Source organism: Quercus lobata, chromosome 11 (assembly GCF_001633185.2).
Source record: "Quercus lobata isolate SW786 chromosome 11, ValleyOak3.0 Primary Assembly, whole genome shotgun sequence".
NCBI lineage: Eukaryota > Viridiplantae > Streptophyta > Magnoliopsida > Fagales > Fagaceae > Quercus > Quercus lobata.
The window spans coordinates 17,752,617-17,773,479 of record NC_044914.1 but is presented as its reverse complement, the minus strand read 5'-3'; the positions used below and the strand labels follow the sequence as shown (position 1 = coordinate 17,773,479).

Genomic DNA, 20,863 nt, shown 5'->3' with positions numbered 1-20,863 from the left:
TTCTTCCCTGGAATTCTCTTATTAGACTTGGAATATATGAAGACCAAATGTTTGCCTAACTTCTTTGAATCTCTGACTTACTGCTAAACGTGGTTGAGTTATGTATGGTATTGTAAGGGGTTCATTTTTTTAAGTGTGTGGTTATTGAAATTTCTTTCTTGTGGAGCAAAATAAGGAGTGGTTTATGGTGGGGTTAAAAATTTCCAATTGTCTGGTAATTGAAAGGAAACATTTTTTTTATCCTTGTTGGTCATTAAAAGAGAGTAATTTTGAGTCAACTGTGGAATGGATCAATGGAGTAAGGAGAAGTGGTTATGGCATTGTCAAGGGTTTAGCTCTTTTTTTCCTAACTGTTTGGGCTATTGAAAGGAATCATGTAAGCATATATATTTTTTCTTTTTGCTCCTTATAAAATGATAATCATTGAGTTAATGGAGCTTTGGTGCTCTAAGAATAGATATGAGTAATGCCTATGAATTGGGTGAGCTGGCCTTTTTTGCAAGCTGTTTTGGTATGCATGGGTTTTGGTGGCAGGCCAAATAACATGTTCATGGAACTGTGTCTTAAACAATTTTGATCAATGGTAGTCTAACTCAGATAATACAACCTTGCAGGGGTCTTAGTACTTACCTGTGTGTGCCAATGTGCTGTTTTGTAAGTTAATGCAAGGTGAGAAGATGAAGTTTTGTAAACAACAACCATCTAATTCTTGGGTGTGGAAGGATATTCTGCAAGCAGACACCTTCCTATTGGTCAAGGTAAATGGAGAGTGGGCACAGGAATACAGATTCCTCTTCTACAACCTGTCTGGTTTCAGGTTAAGAGTGGTTACAGTCATACACTTGCAATATGAAGTTACTGTCTACTGTGGTCTATCTTACTCAGTGATACTTGTAAGTGGAATGAAGACTTGAGACACATTCGTGACCAAAATACTGCTAAGGAAATTTTATCCATACACCTCAATATTTGAATGGTGGGCTGAAATTTTTTAGTGCACCTGGTATATTATTATTACACCTTCTCACATGAACTTGAGACCCACATTTATTGGAGAGAGAGAGAGGTCTAATACTCCGGTGTATTACATAATAGCGCCAACTTAACCCTCCCATCCCTACATTACCCACATATCATGGATGTATAAGTCTCCTTTGTTGGAACCAGGCCAAGAATAACAGCTTCATCAAAAAGCTTCTTGCTTTCTTTTAATCTTCTTTGCCTACAAAAGGCAGCAATCAATGTACATCGGGCCCAACTTTGACCATCTTATTGAAAAACACCAAGACTTGCTTTGTACCTGCCCGCTTGCTTGTAGTGCTCGGATATGAGGATTATACGTAACTCTATCAGCTTGCAGTCCACGACGAAAACCCTTCTTAAGCAACTTAAAAGCCTCGTGAACTCTTCCCTTTTTGCAGAGGCCATCAATAACTGCATTATATGTACAGATATTAGGAGTGGAACCTTCATTGTTCATTACGTTCATCAACTCATATGCTCTTTCTAAACTCCCTGCTTTACAGTGTCCATCAATGAGAGTATGTGTCAGTATTGGGAAGCAATTCCTGTTTTTTCATTCTGCTCAAGAACATATCAGCACGGTTCAAGTTGTCTCTTTGCAACACCCACCGATCATTGTTGTATACGTGTGAACATTAGGCGTTTAAATGTCACTCTGCTTAAGAAATTGTAAAAAAGCCTTCTCAGTCCATCCCTTCTTGCAAAGCCCATCAATCAATGCTGTATGGGTGTAAACATTAGGTTTCTAAAGAGGTGCCCCTATTGGTTGTTGGGTCTGACCAACCACTTGTTGAGCTTGACCTGCCATTTCTTACCATTTCCTCCAACATTCAAACGCTTGCTCAGTGCTGCCCTTCTTGCACTGTTGCACACCCTATGAATCAAAGATGTGAAATTAATCACATTTAGCATCAAACCCATTGCAATCATCTTATCAAAATACCAACACACCTTATTTGCAAAACCCTTCTTGCAAAACGCGTTGATAACTAATGTCAAGGTCGCATTATCTACAACAAATTCTCTCCCAGGCATTTCACTCAGTCATCTATGATCTATCAACTTATAACTACAACAATAAGGAGACACCCCTCTCTCGCACATTTCATCGAACATGTTCTCCGCATATTCAACCAAACCGATTTCGTACCCATATCAAATAACACAATTGAAAAAATGAGTACACAGCGCTAACCGCTGATTTTGCATCTCGATAACCACATCAACAGCCTGCTTAATCAATCAGTAAAAATCCTTGTTGAAGGCATTTCACTCAGTCATCTAGTTTCTGTTGAAGTCTTGAAGGCAGGAGGAGAGGGAAAATACTCTCCCCATAGTTTACAATTACATTCAATTTTTTTTTTCCTTCACAATTAAACATAGACATAAAAGAGTTGCCATCATTCCCTAGAAAATGAGTCTGTGAGACTGACTTTGTGTTGTGTTTTGTAGGAAAAAACATGGCCAAATATCACTATTTGTCGAAATATTCAGCAATCTATCACTTATCGTGAACTATTTTGAAGAATATCACTGTTTTGATACTTGAGTTTTACATGTAACTCAAGTTTAAGGCCATCGAGTTCTATAAAAATATGACATGGTAGCACACAATGATCTTGCATTTTGTAATTAAAAAGTCATTTAAAACCTGAGTTTATAAAACTCAAGTTCCAAGGACGGACTCAAGATTTCGAGTTAGGGGGCCAGAGTATAAGTTAAAAAAAAAAAATCATGAAACCACTGCCCACAATCTAAACAATTTCTAAAACATTTATTTGTATAACTATGATAATTGTGTAAATTTTCTCAATCAACCCCAAAATACACTCACATTAGTCTATGTATTATTGTACAAAAATACCATTGTGCAATAGAGCATTAGCATTGGAGAATGCTAATGCCAAATGTAAGGAATATTTGACATTTCAAGCCCCAAAATGTATTGCATCAGGAAATGGTATTGCTAAGTATTGCAAATTTCTTTGCAATAGTTTAGAATTGCACTGTAGCACAATTCTAAAAAAAAAAAACTAATATTTTATTGTGATGGTGATTGAGAGAAAGAAAGAATAAATGATGGTGATTGGAGGAGATATTATTTTATTGTGTAGATATATTATTTTACTGACCAGAATAAGAAAATAAAAGTTTGGGATGCTGGAAGTATTGTAAAATGAGATGGTATAAATGATAAAATAGTTTTTTGGGATGGTAAAACAGAATAGAGTAGCATTTCCTGATGCTAATGCTTTAATGATATAAATTTGCAAAATACATTGGTGCTACAGTAATTGTGTAAATTTACACGTAGCATAAATGTATTTTTGCATAATGATACATAAATAATGCGAGTGTATTTTGGACAAATTTGGGGTCTTATGTTATTTTACAATTGATGCAAATGCTAAATCAATGTAAAATTGTAGGGAAAGGGGCTCAAAAGTTTTGAAAGAGGGGGCCTAAATATAAAATTGTAAAAAATATACCTGTCGAGTTCGCTCTAATATAGAACTCGAGTTCTGTCTAAATTTTAACGTAGAACTTGAGTTCTATGTAAATAAAGTACTATTAGGTGACTCGAAATTCTGAAACCCTACAAACATCCTACAAACCTTGAAATTCTAATTGGTCATTGAAGCATAGATGAGATGGTGATGTGAGAGACGCAAAAAGATTTTTATTTAGTGTTATTTATGTTTGCAAGTCAATTGTATTTTTATGTTTTAGGTCCTAGTAGTTTATTAGGCCATTAGTATTTTAATTTGGAAGCAAGGTTATTTTTTGTAATAAGGCAACTAGGGTTTCCTATGCTAATTAGAACTAGGATTTAGCAATTTTTTTATAAACAACATATTATACTCCTTGTGGAGATAGTTGATATTGTGATGAATGAAAAAATAGTCATTTGGTCTCTCTTTGATCTAGTGCTGACTCCAAGTCTGCATTAAGTGCCAACTTATAGTGATTTCCCTATTTGGTGTTGACTCTTAGGTCATATCCTCTTATTTCCTATTGTTTTGGTTGTCTTGCGTAAGATGGAATGTATGAAATTAAATTTAGAAAACTTTATTTTTTTTTCCTTGACAAGAAGGGGAAAAGTAAGATTTTGTTATATCGTATTACCAGCATCCCAATTAGAGCCAAAATGGGAGTGAGATCCTTCAACCAAATGAGGTCCCGCTCAAAGAAAAAGCTTCAAAACAACAATCATTCATATATTCAGAAAACAGAACCATGGATCAAGTTCTAAAATTTTTTTTGAAACAAACCAAAGTAGAATGACAAGTCCATAAGGAAACAACTCAAGAACATTTCACTAGCAGAGACTTGCAAGAATTGGTATTCTTAACTGTTATCAACTCAACGATGAACCATAACAAAGAATTAAAAGCTGAATCTTTGCCATCCTCATCATTAGAAGTGGTCGTCTTCCTAATTTATCTGTCAAGATTACACTCACAATACTTGCTGGTCGGAATCTACAAAATAATGGTTGCATGTTTGGGAAATGTATCAAGAAGAATCATGCATTCACTTACAATTATAAATTTATAATCAACCAAGTACCTTCACAGGGGCCACTGATAAAGTCCCAATGCTTCTTGAAAAACCTATAATAAACCAAAGCTCAGAATCATATCATCGGTTAGATGAAACAATTATTGAACCAGCGAAACAAAGATGAAAGAAGCTTACAATCATTACTAAAGTGAGAGTGAGAATGAAGGCTACGGGCAAAACAATCATTGTTAAAGTGGAACTTGAGTTTATAAAACTTGAGTTTTGTATTACACAGAACTTGATTTTTATAAACTCGAGTTTTACATGTCTCATTTTCATTTCTGGAATTCCATGACACTGGGTGCCACTATGGATTTCATTAATAGAACTCAAGTTTCATGAACTCGAGTTATAAAATAGTGGTATTCTCTTAATTATTTCACGAACGATGGTATATTGCTATATATTTCAGCAAATAGTGGTATATTGCCATTTTTGCTGTGTTTGGTATTACTGTTGCATGTTCGTTTAGAAACAGCTTATCTAAGTTTTTGCTGAAGATGTGCTAAAGTATACTTGTACCTTGAAATTTTTTGAAAAAGTGAGAAAATGTGGGAAAAAATGAGGTTTTAAAAAGTTGTACATCTAGATTTATATATTACTAAAAGCTAAAGCGTAGAATTTATTATTGCTACGCTCTTATTGAGCCACATTACCAGCAACGTCATTCATTTATTTTTTATATTTTATTTTCTCTATTTAAACTTTTCTCCCCCCTATTTTTTTTTTTTTAAAAAAAAAAAAAAAAAAAACTCTTCTTTTCTCTATTAGTTCACATATCTACTGTTGTACTTATTCCAACTTTTCCCTTTCATTTTTGCCTCTTTATCTCCCCACTACTTCACCGTTATACTTCATTCCTCTTTTTTATATTTTGATTCTTCTTCTACCCATTTTATTTTGTATAAATTTGATATTATTTTCCCATTTAATCTATATTTTTCCCACAAATAAACTGTGAGTACTCTCTCTCTCTCTCAGTGAATTTTTGTTCTTTCTTATAACTCTAATTAAGGTTGATGGTTTTTTTTTTTTTTTTGTAGTGTGTGTGTGTGTGTGTGTGTGTGTTTTTTTTTTTTTTTTGATATCCCATCAGAAAGTCTTCTCTTTCCCTTTTATAGATTTGGTTGAATTTTAGTTTGGGTTAATACTTAGTTTTTTTTTTGGAAATAGGAATTTGAATATGCCTACCAATTGTTTGAGTAATAAATTATTATAAAGCCTATTATTTATTCCATTAGTTTCATTTTAATTTTAGCTAAGATAACATTGTAATTTTGTAATGAGTTTTGATTATTATGATAATTTCCTTATTCCTTAGGAGATGAGAAATTTGAATAATAAATTTGAAATTTATAAAATTTAGTTGTATATTAAGCAAATATAATACACTTCAATAGAAGTTAGAAGAATATGGTTCACCTTAAAAAAAAATATTAATCAAACATAAAAAAATGATATATTTGTAGAGATAAAAAGATAAAAAAAAAATACTTGTAGAATTTTTTTTTTTTAAATTTTAAAATAGACGATACTTGAAATAATGGTTACTTTTTATATATTATATCTCATTACATAATATTTATATTCCCACGCATCGTGTGGGTCGGTGGCTAGTTAAAGATAAAAGCTAAACTTATAAGCTGATGCCAAATAGACACATTGCTTAAGTGAGACAAATTTTAAATGCTACTGCTTAAGGGAAACACATTGCTTAAGGAAACACACACACACACACACACACACACACACACACAACCAATTTTTGAATGCTATTAGCATCTGTTTCAAAAGTGAGATAAATTTTGAAACAAATGCGCACACACACACATTTCAAAATATCATTATAACAATTTAATTGGTATGAATTCTTTGGCTAGAGACAAATTGCATGTTCAACAATTATATAGATAGAAAGAAATAAAAAGATAGAAAATGATAATTCTTGAAACAAACGCGTGCGCACACACTTTCTCTTCTTCTCACTTAAAAAAAAAAAAAAAAATTCTTCTCTATTCTACATTTTTGGGTAAGAAAGTACTATATTGAGAGTTTTAGATCCTACAAGTTGTGTAGATCTGTAAGGACAATTAGCAAGGTAGTTGGGTTGTTGTATTCCGGGGGTGGCATGCATAATGTTGTTAGTCTACTACACTAGAAATCTTGTAAACTGCATGTATTGTTTCAAGATAGTGACATAATCCATGTCTCAACTCTGCCATCTAAAAACATACTACATGAATTGACGATAAATTGCTTCTTGTTATGAGATTACTTTAATGCATTATCAAGGTAACATCTCTCCACTATTATCTAATTTTATGGTAAATTCTAATTTATGTGATGTAATTATTTAATTGATATTTGAAAATTATTTATTTATTAATTTTTGTTCTTAGTAAAAACAACACTTAAATAGTTTTTCGCAATAAAGTGACGTAAGAGCTTCCATTGTTTCAGTAACATGAGTGTTAAAGTCAGAGTTATTTCATTTAATGAGAAAGACTAGTTGTCCAAGTTTTATTGGTGGAGTATGAAGTGGAGCACAATTAATGAGACTGAAGATTTGGACCAATTCAACTTTTGAGAGACTCCTGCTGCAACAAGCAAACTTCAAGGCTTTTTTTTTTTTTTTCTTCTCTCTATTTGGTTGACATCTCAAGTGTTCATCTTCATCCTCACTTCACCCTAGTTACAGACACATCCTCACTTCATCTTCCAGTGTTCATCTGCTTCTATTGGTTTCTACAAAGTGACTTGTCTATGGTGATAATGGTGTTTGATTTTTGTTCCATTATGAAACATGTGGAAAGAAAAACGTTTTTGGATGATGTAAAGGTTGTAGTCAGTAAATAATTGGGGTTGAGGGATTTTGTATTCTACATGTTTGTTGAAATTCTTAAATGAGTGACCGGAAGAAAAAAAAAAGAAAAAAAAAGAAAGGGATTTTAACGTTACTGACGGTAACGTGAGTGTTAAAGTCAGAGTTATCTCATTTAATGAGAAAGGCTAGTTGTCCAAGTTTTATTGGTGGAGTATGAAGTGGAGCATAATTGAAGAGACAGAAGATTTGGACTCGGCTTGAAATGAATAGTGAGCAATAAAATTCAGGAATTAAGATCACGATCCATCTTCATATATAGTGAATAAACAAAGCAATGAATATATTAATTATCTCCTAATATTGGACTTTTTCCTTTCCTGGCATTCTCTTATTAGATTTGGGATATATAAAAGACCAAAAGTTTGCCTATTTTTGAGTCTTTGACTTGCTGCTAGACACGGTGTTGTAATCTGTCAAATTTTGAAGTGTAAATAGGGAGTGGTTTTTGGTGTTTTAATGGGTTTGCTTTTCTTTAAAAAATGTTTTGGTAGTGAAATTTTCTTTCTTGTGGAGTAAAATAAGGTGTGGTAAAGGGTTTAAAAATTTTCAAGGGTCTCTTGTTATTGAAGGGAATTTATTATTATTGTTGGTCATTATACAAAGGTAATTATTGATCAAATGTAAAATAAATCAACGGAGTAAAGGAAAAGTGGTTAGGGCGTGAAGGGCTTAGTTTTTATTTTTATTTTTTATTTTTTATTTCAAGTGTTTGGGTATTTGAAAGGAATCGTTATTATTTTTCCTTTTCACATTATAAATGGTAATAATAGAGTCACTTTGGATTTGGCGGTCAAAAGATAGATATGAATAATGCCCATGAATAGGGTGAATTAGCCTTTGTACAAGCCTTTTTTTTTTTAATAATTAATTAATCTATATATTTATATAAAACCGAAGCCTCTGAAACTCCCACAATTTTCCACATCAGCATAATATTAAAAAAAAAAAAAACGCGATAAAGCTTTTCTAAAACCCGAACCCGATGCTCTGGCTTCTCTTTCTCCAAAATGCATGCCCTGCCTTCTCTCCTTCTACTAGCTTCCCCAACCTAACACTCCTCTATACTCCTCCTTTACCAGCTCCCCCAACGATTAGATCCACATCAAACCAACAACAAAGCATCTGAAGATACCATACCCACCATACCTACAGATTCCTTAATCAAAACCCACCATACCCACAAACCAATAGACATCTTCTTCCTCAAAACAGATCTATAATAAATACTATATAACTAAAACTTTTGAATCTTTATTAATCTCTCGAGAGAATGCCACATCAACTTTGTTGGCTCCTTACTCACCAACCACAGCTAAGGAGGTCGATAGCATGCCGTACATGACATAAATTTTCGAAAGTGAAAAAGAAAAAAAAAAGAAAAGAAAAAAAGAATTTAGTGGCAAAACTCATGTCATTGCCGTTGTTATCACTTTTTTCCTGTTGTCATCTCACGTCGCCGATCATCTCCCTATACTACTCAAGTTTTCTCAATCTGCCCTACCTTTCTATTTCGTCTCCTTCTTCTCATGTTTTGAGTCATACTACCATCCTTTATTTTTCTTTTATATTATGTGGTAGTTATGAGCTCTTGGTTTATGAGCCACTTGACATCTCATGTGAATTTGCTGTAGTGTTTTGAAACTTGAAACAACTTTTTGAAATTTTAAATTTCAATTATACTTGCTTTCATTTATTAATAAAAATAATGTGTTTATTTTTATGATTATTATTATTATTAGTTTTTTTATTGTTAGCATCCAAATCCTTTTTTTATTTATTTTTTATTTTTTATTTATATCACCACGTTTATTATTATTATAAATGCTGAAATTTAAGTACTAATAGATAGGTATATTAGTTAAAATATATGCACATATAATTTTAAGTATTTTAAACAAATTATATGAACTCTAATTAATTAATAAATATTTAACTATATTCAAAGTCTAAGTACTCCAATCAAAAGAGTTCAATTATTTAGTTTACAACTTCATGTCTACAATTTGTCGTTTGAATTTTATATTTTCCTGAACATAAAATATAAGGCGTTTTTGTTATTGTTGTTTAAATAATAGTTTCAGTATTTAAACAACATTACACGTATTTCTACACACTTTTTTACCCACACATATTTTTATAAAACAACAATAATGTTACTAGAATTCTCTTACTAAACGGACCCTAATAATTGGGACTTCTAGAATCTTTTAGACATGAAGAGAGTTTAGCCTCTTCCTCTTCATTACCATTAAAGGTGTTTGACAAAATGTCTGAGAGAAATTTGAAATTACTTCAATTATTTTCTTTTATATGTTTTGATCTATTCATGTAGGGAGTAACGAGGGTTTTCCCTATTTTAAGGGTCTATTTGGAATTTGCTTATTTTGTTAAAATTGAAAATTTTTTGTTGAAAATACTGTAGATAAAGGTAAAAGTTAGCTAAAATAGTACAGTGAGACCTATGAATAGTACCAAAAAGTACAGTGGGGTCTATGAATAGTAACAAAAATAAGCTGAATAGTAAAATAAGTTGGCAAAAAAAGGCTATCCAAACGCAACCTAAGGGTATGTTTGGATACTGCTTATTTTGCTGAAAACTGAAAATTTATTGCTTAAAACACTGTAACAAAATAATTTTTTAAGCTAGCTGATAGGCAAAACGCAAAATGCACGTTAGGCAAACTTATTGTCATGAGACCCAGGATAGGCAAACACGCATTTTTTAAGCTAGCTGAAAACTTATTGCTGTGAGACCTAGGATTTAAAATGCAAAAACGCGTTAGGCAAACGCACGCTTAGTAGTCATAGATTACAAAATGAACATTTGGTGAATATATTTGTAAATTTCTATAATTTGGTTTTTTTGTTTCATGTTGTTATTAGTTCTTGAGATCGATGAGGGCTATGATTCCTAGGTATAACCTATTAAAAAAGTAAACTCATTTCCTAGGCATTGATGTTGTCTTTTACTCAAATTTTGTTGCTTAATAATTTATAATCAAAATAATTGATAATCAAGTAGATAGTTGAGTAAATATACTTTTTTCATTCTAATAAAATTTAATAAATTCAAAGCAAAAGTATGATTTCCCGTGCATTGCACGTGATTCGCGACTAGTTTTTTATGATGGGATTGTGCAAGCTGTTTTGGTACTCATGGTCATGGGTTTTTGTAGCAGGCTGAATAACACATTGTTGAGGGTTTAGCTCTTTTTTTCCCTAACTGTTTGGGCTATTGAAAGGAATCATGTATGTATATATTTTTCCTTTTTGCTCCTTATAAAATGATAATCATTGAGTTAATGGAGATTTGGTGCTCTAAGAATAGATATGAGTAATGCCTATGAATAGGGCGAGTTGCCCTTTTTTGCAAGCTGTTTTGGTATGCATGGATTTTAGTGGCTGGCCAAATAACATTTTCATGGAACTGTGCCTCATTAAATTTTGATCAATGGTAGTCTAACTCAGATGATACAACCTTGTAATGTAGTGGTCTTAGTTCTTACCTGTGTGTGCCAATGTGCTGTCTTGTAAGTTAATGCAAGGTGAGGAGATGAAGTTTTGTAAACAACAACCTTCTAATTCTTGGGTGTGGAAGGATATCCTGCAAGCAGGACACCTTCCGACTGGTCAAGGTAAATGGAGAGTGGGCACAGCAATACAGATTCCCCTTTTAAAACCTGTCTGGTTTCAGGTTAGGAATGTTTGCAGTCAACCACTTGCAACATGAAGCTACTGCCTACTGTGATCTATGTTACTCATAGGGATACCGGTGCGTGGAATGAAGACTTAAGAAAGATTCATAACGAAAATACTGCTAAGGAAATTTTATCCATGCACATCTCAGAATTTGGTTTGAGGGTTGAAAACTTGAAATTATTCAGTGCACCTAGTGTATTACTGTTACACCTTCTAATACACCTGTGTAGTACATAATGGTGCCAACCCCCGATTTCTCATCTTGATAACCGTATCAACTAAACCTCCCAATCTCAGTAAAAATCCTCACCATACACTGCATCATTTGGTGGACTCTCTTTATATTTCCATTACCAATCAAAGCCACTGCACACACCATATAAAGCCGCATAAAATGGATAAACTTGGCAAACCCAATTGCCTAGCAGAAGAAACTCAAAGCCATCATCCAACCCGCCTCACTAGCAAGCGAAGCAACAACTGCAATGTTGTGTTCATGAGTCAAAGGATAAGTATTTAGCTGAAGATCAAGGCTTGGAGGTGACATTCTTAGGTGGGGTTTTTGGTAGTAATTAGGCTCTTAGTTGTTCCTAAACTAATGCACGTACCCTATAACTACCAAAATTGCTTCTATATGTAGTATGGCACAAAATTATGCTTTGACACTTCTTTTACACCATACTAAATATCTTTTACCAAAACACAGGACTACAAGAACGATTACAGTCGTGGAAAAAGTTAGATATATAACAGTATTGCATAACCTTTAATAGGAATTCAATGATTTTGGCTGCATTCTTCCAAAGGTATTATAGCTTAACAATAGTATCTTCCTCTCTCTTGTTGAAGGAAATATACCGGTTTGAGCTGTCGAGCTAGTCACCAGAGCTGTCGAGCTGCAGGAGGAACGTTCGCTCTGTTGACATTAAAAAATAAACAGCATTCCTAATTATGAGAGGGGTGATACGAAGTGAACAACATTAGTTATTGTGTAGGGTATACAGTTGTGAGTAGAAATCCCACATCAAGAAAAAGTAAAGGGTCGAGTATTTAATACTGTATAATATAACTAGGCCTAAAACTTTAGGGTTAAACTTTTGGGTAAAATGGTGTCCTTATATCTTATATTAAGATCTTGATTGGAGTCTCTCCATGGTATTATCTCTCCAAAAAGGATTAGAAATAGATATTTGGAAAGGGCTAATGATTATCATACACTTGCTATTGCACACTTACACACTGCCACATGGACTGAAAAATCATATTTTCAAAACACGATTTCAAAAGGAGTGTGTATAGAATATGCAATAGAGAGTCTGTAACAAGATTTTTCCTTCGGAAAATGCCATGGATTAGTCCCATCCTATCCCGTTTCTTAGTTCCCTTCCCAAAGAGCAAACCTGCGCTTGTTTCATTTGATCTCAACAATAGGAATGGTGTTGGGGACTGTTAGACATTTATGGGGTGATGCAAAACACGTATCTTAATCCTTTCCATGGTCTCATATTTTGTAAAAGAGTACAGAGATTTGGAAACTTGTTTATATGTGCTAATATGGACATAGATCATTAAAAAACATTTGGAAAATTGATAACTGATATAGAGAAGAGTACTGAAATTTGATTATGGATTAGCATTGGCCATCAGCCTAACAACTCTCGTTTTGGCTAGCTATGTACTAATTGGTAAAAATAAAAGTGCTAAACATGATCCAGACAGAGAAAAAGCCATGACCTATTATCAGTTAGCCAAATTAAGGTCCTGAGAGGAAACTATTTAATGTTTCCATTTTAAGATATATGAATGTTGCCTTGTGTTTGAGGGAGTGCATTATAAGGTAACTCTCACTCTCAAGCCTCTAGGATTTAAACTTGCAGTTACCTGCCCAGGCTTCTATATCTCTCGCAAATGTTTCATAACAACTTTCTTGAGCATTGTTAATATTGCAACACACTCATTAAATCATTAGATTTGGTCTCCTAGAAAATTGTTTTCCATGGGGGAAACAAAGTGGTAACTAGATTGTTGAACATACAAAGTTTGATTGAAGGCACCACACCACACCACCATTCTTGCCTAAAAGTATTAATAGCATCATTTAAAACAAAATTTGATTGTTTATAAACCTCATATGTAGTCCTGATACCGTAGTAGCTTAGAGATGATAAATGATCCAGAAAACATCATAGAAATAAGTGCAAGTTACATTGTAGATAGAAGCAATAAGAAAAATGGACAAAAATGGCCTCAAAGTGCAGCACTGGTGGCATCATCTAGAGCAAGAACTCCAGGAAGAGACCGGCCCTCAAGCAGCTCTAAGCTAGCACCACCTCCTGTTGAGATATGGCTCATCTTGTCTGCAAGCCCCACTTTCTCCACAGCTGCAACAGAGTCACCACCACCTATAATCGTTATCACACCCTTTCCACTGAGGTCTGCCAACTTCTTTGCTATTGCCTGCGATGAGAAACTGCTATTGTCAATTTTCATTGCCAGTACAAAACATTTGGATTTAAACAAAATAAAAATAAAAATAGCAATAGTGGCAAGCTTTTTTCCATCCCTCTCTCTCTCTCTCTCAAACTAATTATGACATTTAATTATGCAGTAGCAGTATCTCCTGAGATATTTTTGTCATAAAATATTGTCCTGGGAAGACGAGGTTTGCCGAATGACCCTAAGTACATGAAATAAGGCTTAAAAGTTCTAAAGTCTGTAAAATTATCCTACAATCCCCTTTTTCATGTATATAGTTTAAAAGCAGCTCTCAAACTGTGGTAATGAATGCACTAAATAGTATATGGCTCTACATAAACTGGAGAATAGTCAAGGTAAGAGATTCTGTATCCAAGTTGAAATAGTCAAGCTTAACTTATTTAAGCTTGACTTTATTTTTTTTTCCTAATTTTTTATTTTTAAATCCTTAAATTGAAAATTTCTCATATATGTACTGTGAAAACAATAACATGAGAATACACATAACAATAATAATAACATAAGAATCTCAAAAGTCATGTCCAAGTTGCCACGACATACCTCTGTTCCTACAGCAAACTTCTCAAACTCAAACACACCCATAGGTCCATTCCAAATGACAGTTTTAGTAGTATCCAGTGATTCATTAAATGTCTTGATGGAATCGGGTCCGATATCTAAGCCCATCCAGCCATCTGGGATACCTGATGCTGGCACAACCTGAACAGAGTACATGTTAAACCAGCTAGCACATAAAATATGTAAATATCAATTGGTATACTCAGAATCTCTTTTTCATCCAACTGAAATCTGTTAGTCATAATTAATGACCGCAATGCCACAAGAATGAATGTATTTGACTCTAAATATAGACATACAGTCAGAGAAACTTGAATATTACATACAGAGTCTTCAGTAAACCATTCAAATTTGTGGCTTTTTATTTTTGCAAAAAGGGGCCCTTCAATCAAGATATAAAAATAAATGATACCGAACAAAAAAACTAAGAAAACGAAATTTGTGTGAGACTAATCTCACTATGAATGAGAAATGGGTATGTTAGTTGTTGCATTACAAGTCAATTAGACATCAAACATACTATAATAAGGCAACAATAAATCAAAAAGAGAGGCTTTAATTTTAAAGGAGAAGAAACATATACTAAACGCCGTGGTTTATGCGTACTGCATATGATCTATAAATCATATAGTTAATCCACTTTCACTGTCAAATTAAGTGGGGTACATTTTTCCCAAAGATTTTAATGAAGATTTTGATTTCATAAGTCAACAATTGAAGGGTAAGAACTAAGGAGTACAAACCTTGCTATTAGCATCTGCTGCAAACTTGTCAGCAATTACCACATCTGTAGGTAGCAACATAGCAACCCCTTTGGACTTGGCCTTTTCAAGAAGGGATGTTGCAAGATCAAGCTTGTCTTCCTCTACAAGGGATGATCCAACTGAGTGCCCTTGGGCCTTGTAGAATGTGAAGATCATTCCTCCACCCAGCAATAGAATATCAACCTTTTCCAACAGAGACTCAATCACCCCAATTTTAGATGACACCTTTGCGCCACCTACGATGGCAGCAAACGGTCTCTTGGGATTTGAGATGGCTCCAACTAAGTAGTCAAGTTCCTATGGTAAGAAGACAGAAAAGCATGATTTCAATCATTAAACAGAAGTAAGTAGCATAGATGACCATGGTACATGACTGGAAAATTTGCCAATAAATGTGTTTTTGTCCTAGTGGACTACATCACACACAACCATTTTTTTTTTTTTTTTTTGAGTATTGACCCCAAGAGGAGAGTGAAGGAGAGATTTTAAAGTATGCTTTTCATTCATTAAAGTATGCTTGACATTGGTAATTGGAAACAAGGATATCGAACTGGACAAAACCTATTACATTCTGTAAGATCACAATATTGAGCTTGGATGATGTAAATAGATGAATTTGGATTGTTTGCTATACGGAGGTCTGATTTAGAAGGGATAATATGCATGCAGATATAGGCATATAGCCACTGTTAGAAAAAGTTTACTTTAAAAAAACCTTATTTAAAGCATCATAAATTGCAGACAGTCATACCTTCTGCATAAGAAAACCAGCAACAGAAGGCTTCAGAAACTTGGTAACACCCTCAGTAGAAGCATGGGCTCTGTGAGCTGTGCCAAAGGCGTCGTTGACATAGAGGTCTGCAAGAGAAGCTAGCTTCTTTGCAAACTCGGGATCATTCTTCTCTTCCTCCTTGTAGAACCTCACATTTTCAAGGAGCAAAACACCACCTTCTGGGATTGCTGCCACCAATTTCTCAACTTCCTCACCAATACAATCATTAGCAATCTCAACCTAACAACAAGATGTCCCTTCAGGTAATGGATAGTAATATATGTTTTTTAATTAGTGGTAATGAATAGTAATATTAAAAAAACCATAAATAAGTCATATTTGATTGCAGATGAAAGCACACCTTGACTTCAAGGAGCTCAGATAGCCTGGGAACAAGAGGCTTCAAACTGTACTTAGGTGTGACACCCTTTGGGCGTCCCTGGAAAGAACCGAAAGAGTATTAAGGAACTTGCCATGAAAAACAAAAGGTATTCATGCATGAATATTGCAAGCGAGCCACAACCACAAATGTCCAACTAAGAATGTAAATAAGCACATATGCAGTGAAAAGTATTCAATGGAAAAATATATTGTTAGAGCCAAAAAACTATTTTCAGATCCAAATTTTCAAAATGGATTTGTACTGAGAATAGAATGGTTTTGAAGTCTAATAATTATTAACCTCAAGAATATTGGTCCCTAGACTTCAATACTATTAAGTATTAAATGCAAGGAGAAAGTACCCATACCATAGGTCCATTACTCTTTTCTTATCATCTAGCCCTATGATACATTCTTCTATATTATCAGTTTTACCCTGTTTTTCACACTTTGGCAACTTTCAAAAAAGATATACTTAAACTATCCATCAAATTCAGGAACTACATACTCATATAAGCCTTAAATCAGAAATGATTTTATTTATTTATTTATTTATTTTAAAAGTACTTAAGATTGGGTGGCTTGCTTGGCCCTAGTTTTACAAAATTCTTCTCCTTCCTCTTCCATCAATTCTATTTCTTTATCTTTCATTCTCTTGATCTGGACTAGTAGGCGTATTCAATTCTAGTTCTCCAATTAGACAGACTGGAGAACAAATTCAGAATGACAAGGTCATACATATCTAGATTCAGAAAAAAAAAAAAAAAAATTGAATTATAATCAGATCATTTGTGCTATAACTGTATTGCTTTTAGTGGCATATTCTTGTACGGCCAACCACTTACTGTCAAAAATTTGCATTATGCTTCAGATTGTCATCCTCTTTAAGGAATAATTTCAGATTCCATATAGTATTATAATATATCAGCAATAACAGGAAAACACAATAACGAAAATTTCAAACAATCATAGACCGAAAATAAACAGTAGCAGTGGGCGCCAATCAATAAAACCCCAAGAATTCCATAATAAGACAAAACAACACTCAGCAATTTTAAGAGATATCAACTTTGTACTAGACAATGAAACAAGAATAAAAGGGTCAGTCATTAGGATTAGTTACCAGGTGAGTAGAGAGAATGACTTTGGCACCATGACCCATCAAGTACTTGATAGTGGGGATTGCAGCCCTGACCCTTGTATCATCAGTTATGTTGAGATTATCATCCAAAGGCACATTCAGGTCTACTCTCACAAACACTCTCTTCCCTTTCAGATCACTCTCTTTCAACTCTCCAACACTCCTCTTGGTTGCCATTGTTTGTCACAATGAATAAAATTAAAACACCTGCAAGTTTAAAACTTTGAATGAAACACACAAAACCCAAAAGGCTCTATGTGAAAGTGAAGTGAAAATCACAATGCTTCACACACGGGTTTTATATATATTTTGGTGCAGTAGTTGTCGAACAAGAAACGGTAGAAGGGTGGTTGAAGGTTTTAGGTGTTTAATGACGGTTTAGTGAAGCATCAGTCATAACTCGTTGGTTTGATTCTCGCATATTCTCTTTTGTTTGGCTGTTGTTCTGTTCTGTCAAACATTACCAACTAACTTACGATGTTCTCGTTCTGGTGGGAATCAAAATATTCCCATTCTTTCTAGGTCTTCCTACCGTACCATTTTTTTTTATGGTACGGTACCTACTTAAATCAAATCGAAACTATTAATTTAGTGTTGTTTTGATCTTGACTGTTCATTTAATTTGAGCGGACACTAATCTATACTATTATTTATATCTATATTATTATTTAAAGGGTTTTTTTTTTTAGATTTTTCATTTTTTAGTTAAAAAATATCACTACACTCTTATGTTTAAGTAGAGACAAAATTAAAAGACAATTTGATAAAAATGTAATTTTAACTCCCACTAAAACATTGCCTAAAAAAAAGGACCACTTTCTTATTAATTTTCAAATTAATTTATTCACTTATAAATTAAATTTTCAAAATAAAAGTAATATATATATATATATATATATATATAAAATCAGGTTTTTTTTTTATAAAAAAAATAGGACCACGGGAAAAAAAAAAAAAATCTCATCGCATGTGCGAAGTGCGTGTGATAAGGCTAGTCTATGCTATTATTTAAGAGATTTCTCCTATTTGGATTCCTCATTTTTTAGTTCAAAAATGCTCCTATACCTAAACATTTAAGTATAAACAAAACTAAAGGACAATAAAATACAATTCTAACTCTCATTAAAATATTTCCTAAAAAATAGGACTACTCTTCTATTAATTTTCAAATTGATTTATTCACTTATAAATTAGATTTTCAAAATAAAAATTATATACATATAAAATAAAACTAGTCTCTGAGCACGCGCGTGCTCAGAGGCTCTTCTATTTTTTGGGTAAAAATTAATAATATGCATTTATTATAATTTGGGATTTTTACTTTTTCCAATTACAAAAAAAAAAAAAAAAATGAATACGCGAGGTGAGTTTTGTAGATTGGAAGAGTTTTAAAACTAACAAAAGAGTGATCCTATTTTATAGGGAGTTAGAGAGTAGAAGTAGGAATTTAAATTAACACTAGCCTCTGAGCATGCGCGTGCTCAGAGGCTAGTAAAGCTTAATTGGTTTTTTAGGCAGTGGGGTATTGAATTCTGATGGGAAATTTGTGTTTTTGGTTATGTTGGTACTAAACATAGGCTCATGTGTATCTCACGTTTTCCTCTTTTTTTTTTTCTTTTTTTTTTAAAAAATCTCTTCCATATTTTGGAAAAAAAAGACTCCTACAATAAAACTACTACTATAATTTCTCCATCCATATCCTTATATTTAGGCACTAACATATCTGATTTTGAAAGAAAATAAAATGCTAAATTTTAGGGAAATTTAAAAGATTAAGGTGAGGATTTGGTGTGACCCTATCCTTATTTATTTAAAAGTTTATCAAAAAAAGAAAAACTACATGTTTAAAAATATCCCACGTTCTATCTATGTACTATTTAAAAAAAAAAAAAATCCCACTTTCTATCCCACATTAAACATCTCAAGTTTTCCTTTATTTATTTATTTATTTTTTATTTTTTACCTTTTTGGTGTTGTTGATGTTGTTTTTTTTTTTTTTCAAATTTTATGTATGACAGTTATCATTTTTTGTCTATTCCTAAAATGTAGTTTTGTAATCCTAAAATTTAGTCATTTACTACACATCCATAACATAAGTAAATAAAAGCTTAAATTGAAAATTTTATGGCAAGAGATACACGTTAATTGTATAAAAGAAATATAGTTTATATTACAAAAGAAATTTTTTTACAACAGTTTCTTAGAAAGCAAACACTTTATGTGAGGTTTAATACATATAATAATTCTTGTAAAGTCTCTTACCCAAACTTATCTAATATTTCATTCCAATGACTCCTCAATGCAATCCAAAAAGTTTGTGCGTATGTGAACCTGAGAGAGATAAAAGAATTAGGGTTATACCAAGTATTTTTTTTTCTTAAAAAAAAAAACTTTAATTAACAAACCAACGTTAGCGTGCATGTTATTAAAGATAATAGCTTAAGTTTGTTAGAGTTTGTGTTTGATTTAAATTTTGATGAGATCATTTTTCCTGAAAATCCTATTAAAATTGTTCAGAATAAAGATACATATCTAACTCCCTACAAAATAGGACAACTTTCTGTTAGTTTTCAAAGCAACTCACCTCACGTTCTCTCTCTCTCTCTCTCTCTCTCTCTTTTCTTTTTTCATTTTTCCTTTTTTCTTTTATCAAGATTTTTTTTTTTTTTTTAAACTTCACTTTCCTTACTCACGTTTAAAATTATTTAGTCACCACCAACATTTCAAAATTACATTTAAAAAAGAAAAGAAAAAAAAAGGATAGTTAAAGTGATACATTAAAAAAAAAAATGTAGAACTCAAGGTTGCTACATACCTATATAAAAAAATAAAAAAATTTAATGCCAAAAACATATACAATGATGGTAAAAAAAAAAAAAAAAAAAAAAAAATTTCTTAAAAAGAAAAAAGAAAAAAGTGAAGTGAGGAAGTGAAAAAAAAAAAAAAACTTTCTTATATGTAACTATTTTTATTTCAATTCAAAAATTTTAAATAAAATGTAAACAAAGGCTATTAAAGGAGGTAAGGGAAGCCATACTATTTAACTGTTTACGAATGGTTTTGAATACTTCTTTTGTAGCATAAGGCATCCCTATCTTTGGATCACAATGTCTACAACATGAAGGAACCATTTATTTCAAAATTACATTTTAAAAAAAAGAAGAAGAAAAAAAAAAGAGAGTTAACGTGATACATATAAGAAAAAAAAAAAGTAGAACTTAAAGGAAGTCAATCATAAACAAAAGAAAAGAAAACAAAGAGGAACTTGCAAAAGATAAAATCTGAAAATTTGTTGAAGCCTCTAACAGTAAATGTCTTTAATCTGAAGAAAAAGAAAGGAGGATGTAGAGTTAAACTAAATGTCTTCAATCTGAAGAAGAATGAGAGAGAGAAAGTGAGATAAAAACTGGAAAGCGTACGTGAGTTTGTGGTTTTAAAGTGTAGGAGTTTTAATTTACATATCCATCCCCGGTAGTTGAAAACTTGTAAGTGGGTATGATGAGGGTATTTTAGGCATGAAAAATGTGAAATCCAAATAAGGGAAGCCTAAATAATAGTATAGATAAAAGTAGGAGTTTATT

General features: G+C 32.7%; 1 protein-coding gene and 1 pseudogene across 1 annotated transcript; both read right to left on the bottom strand.

The window, feature by feature from the left end:
- Positions 1–1,068: 1,068 nt before the first annotated feature.
- Positions 1,069–11,836, bottom strand: LOC115966499 (annotated as a pseudogene).
- Positions 11,837–13,146: 1,310 nt separating this feature from the next.
- On the bottom strand, positions 13,147–17,744 carry LOC115969526 (phosphoglycerate kinase, cytosolic-like). Its single transcript, XM_031089195.1, has 6 exons — positions 17,265–17,744; positions 16,122–16,199; positions 15,740–16,000; positions 14,968–15,285; positions 14,207–14,365; positions 13,147–13,627 (listed from the first exon to the last, which is right to left on the bottom strand). Exons 1-6 carry the CDS (start codon positions 17,457–17,459, stop codon positions 13,418–13,420), a joined length of 1,221 nt encoding a protein of 406 aa, XP_030945055.1. The 5' UTR covers positions 17,460–17,744; the 3' UTR covers positions 13,147–13,417.
- Positions 17,745–20,863: the final 3,119 nt, after the last annotated feature.

Excerpts from the sequence above, each read along its gene's own strand:
- LOC115969526 (XM_031089195.1), bottom strand. The coding sequence starts at position 17,459 with ATGGCAACCAAGAGGAGTGTTGGAGAGTTGAAAGAGAGTGATCTGAAA. Across the intron at positions 16,001-16,121 it reads CTGAGCTCCTTGAAGTCAAG|GTTGAGATTGCTAATGATTG; the intron begins GTGTGCTTTCAT and ends TCTTGTTGTTAG. Across the intron at positions 13,628-14,206 it reads AGTTTGCTGTAGGAACAGAG|GCAATAGCAAAGAAGTTGGC; the intron begins GTATGTCGTGGC and ends TTCTCATCGCAG.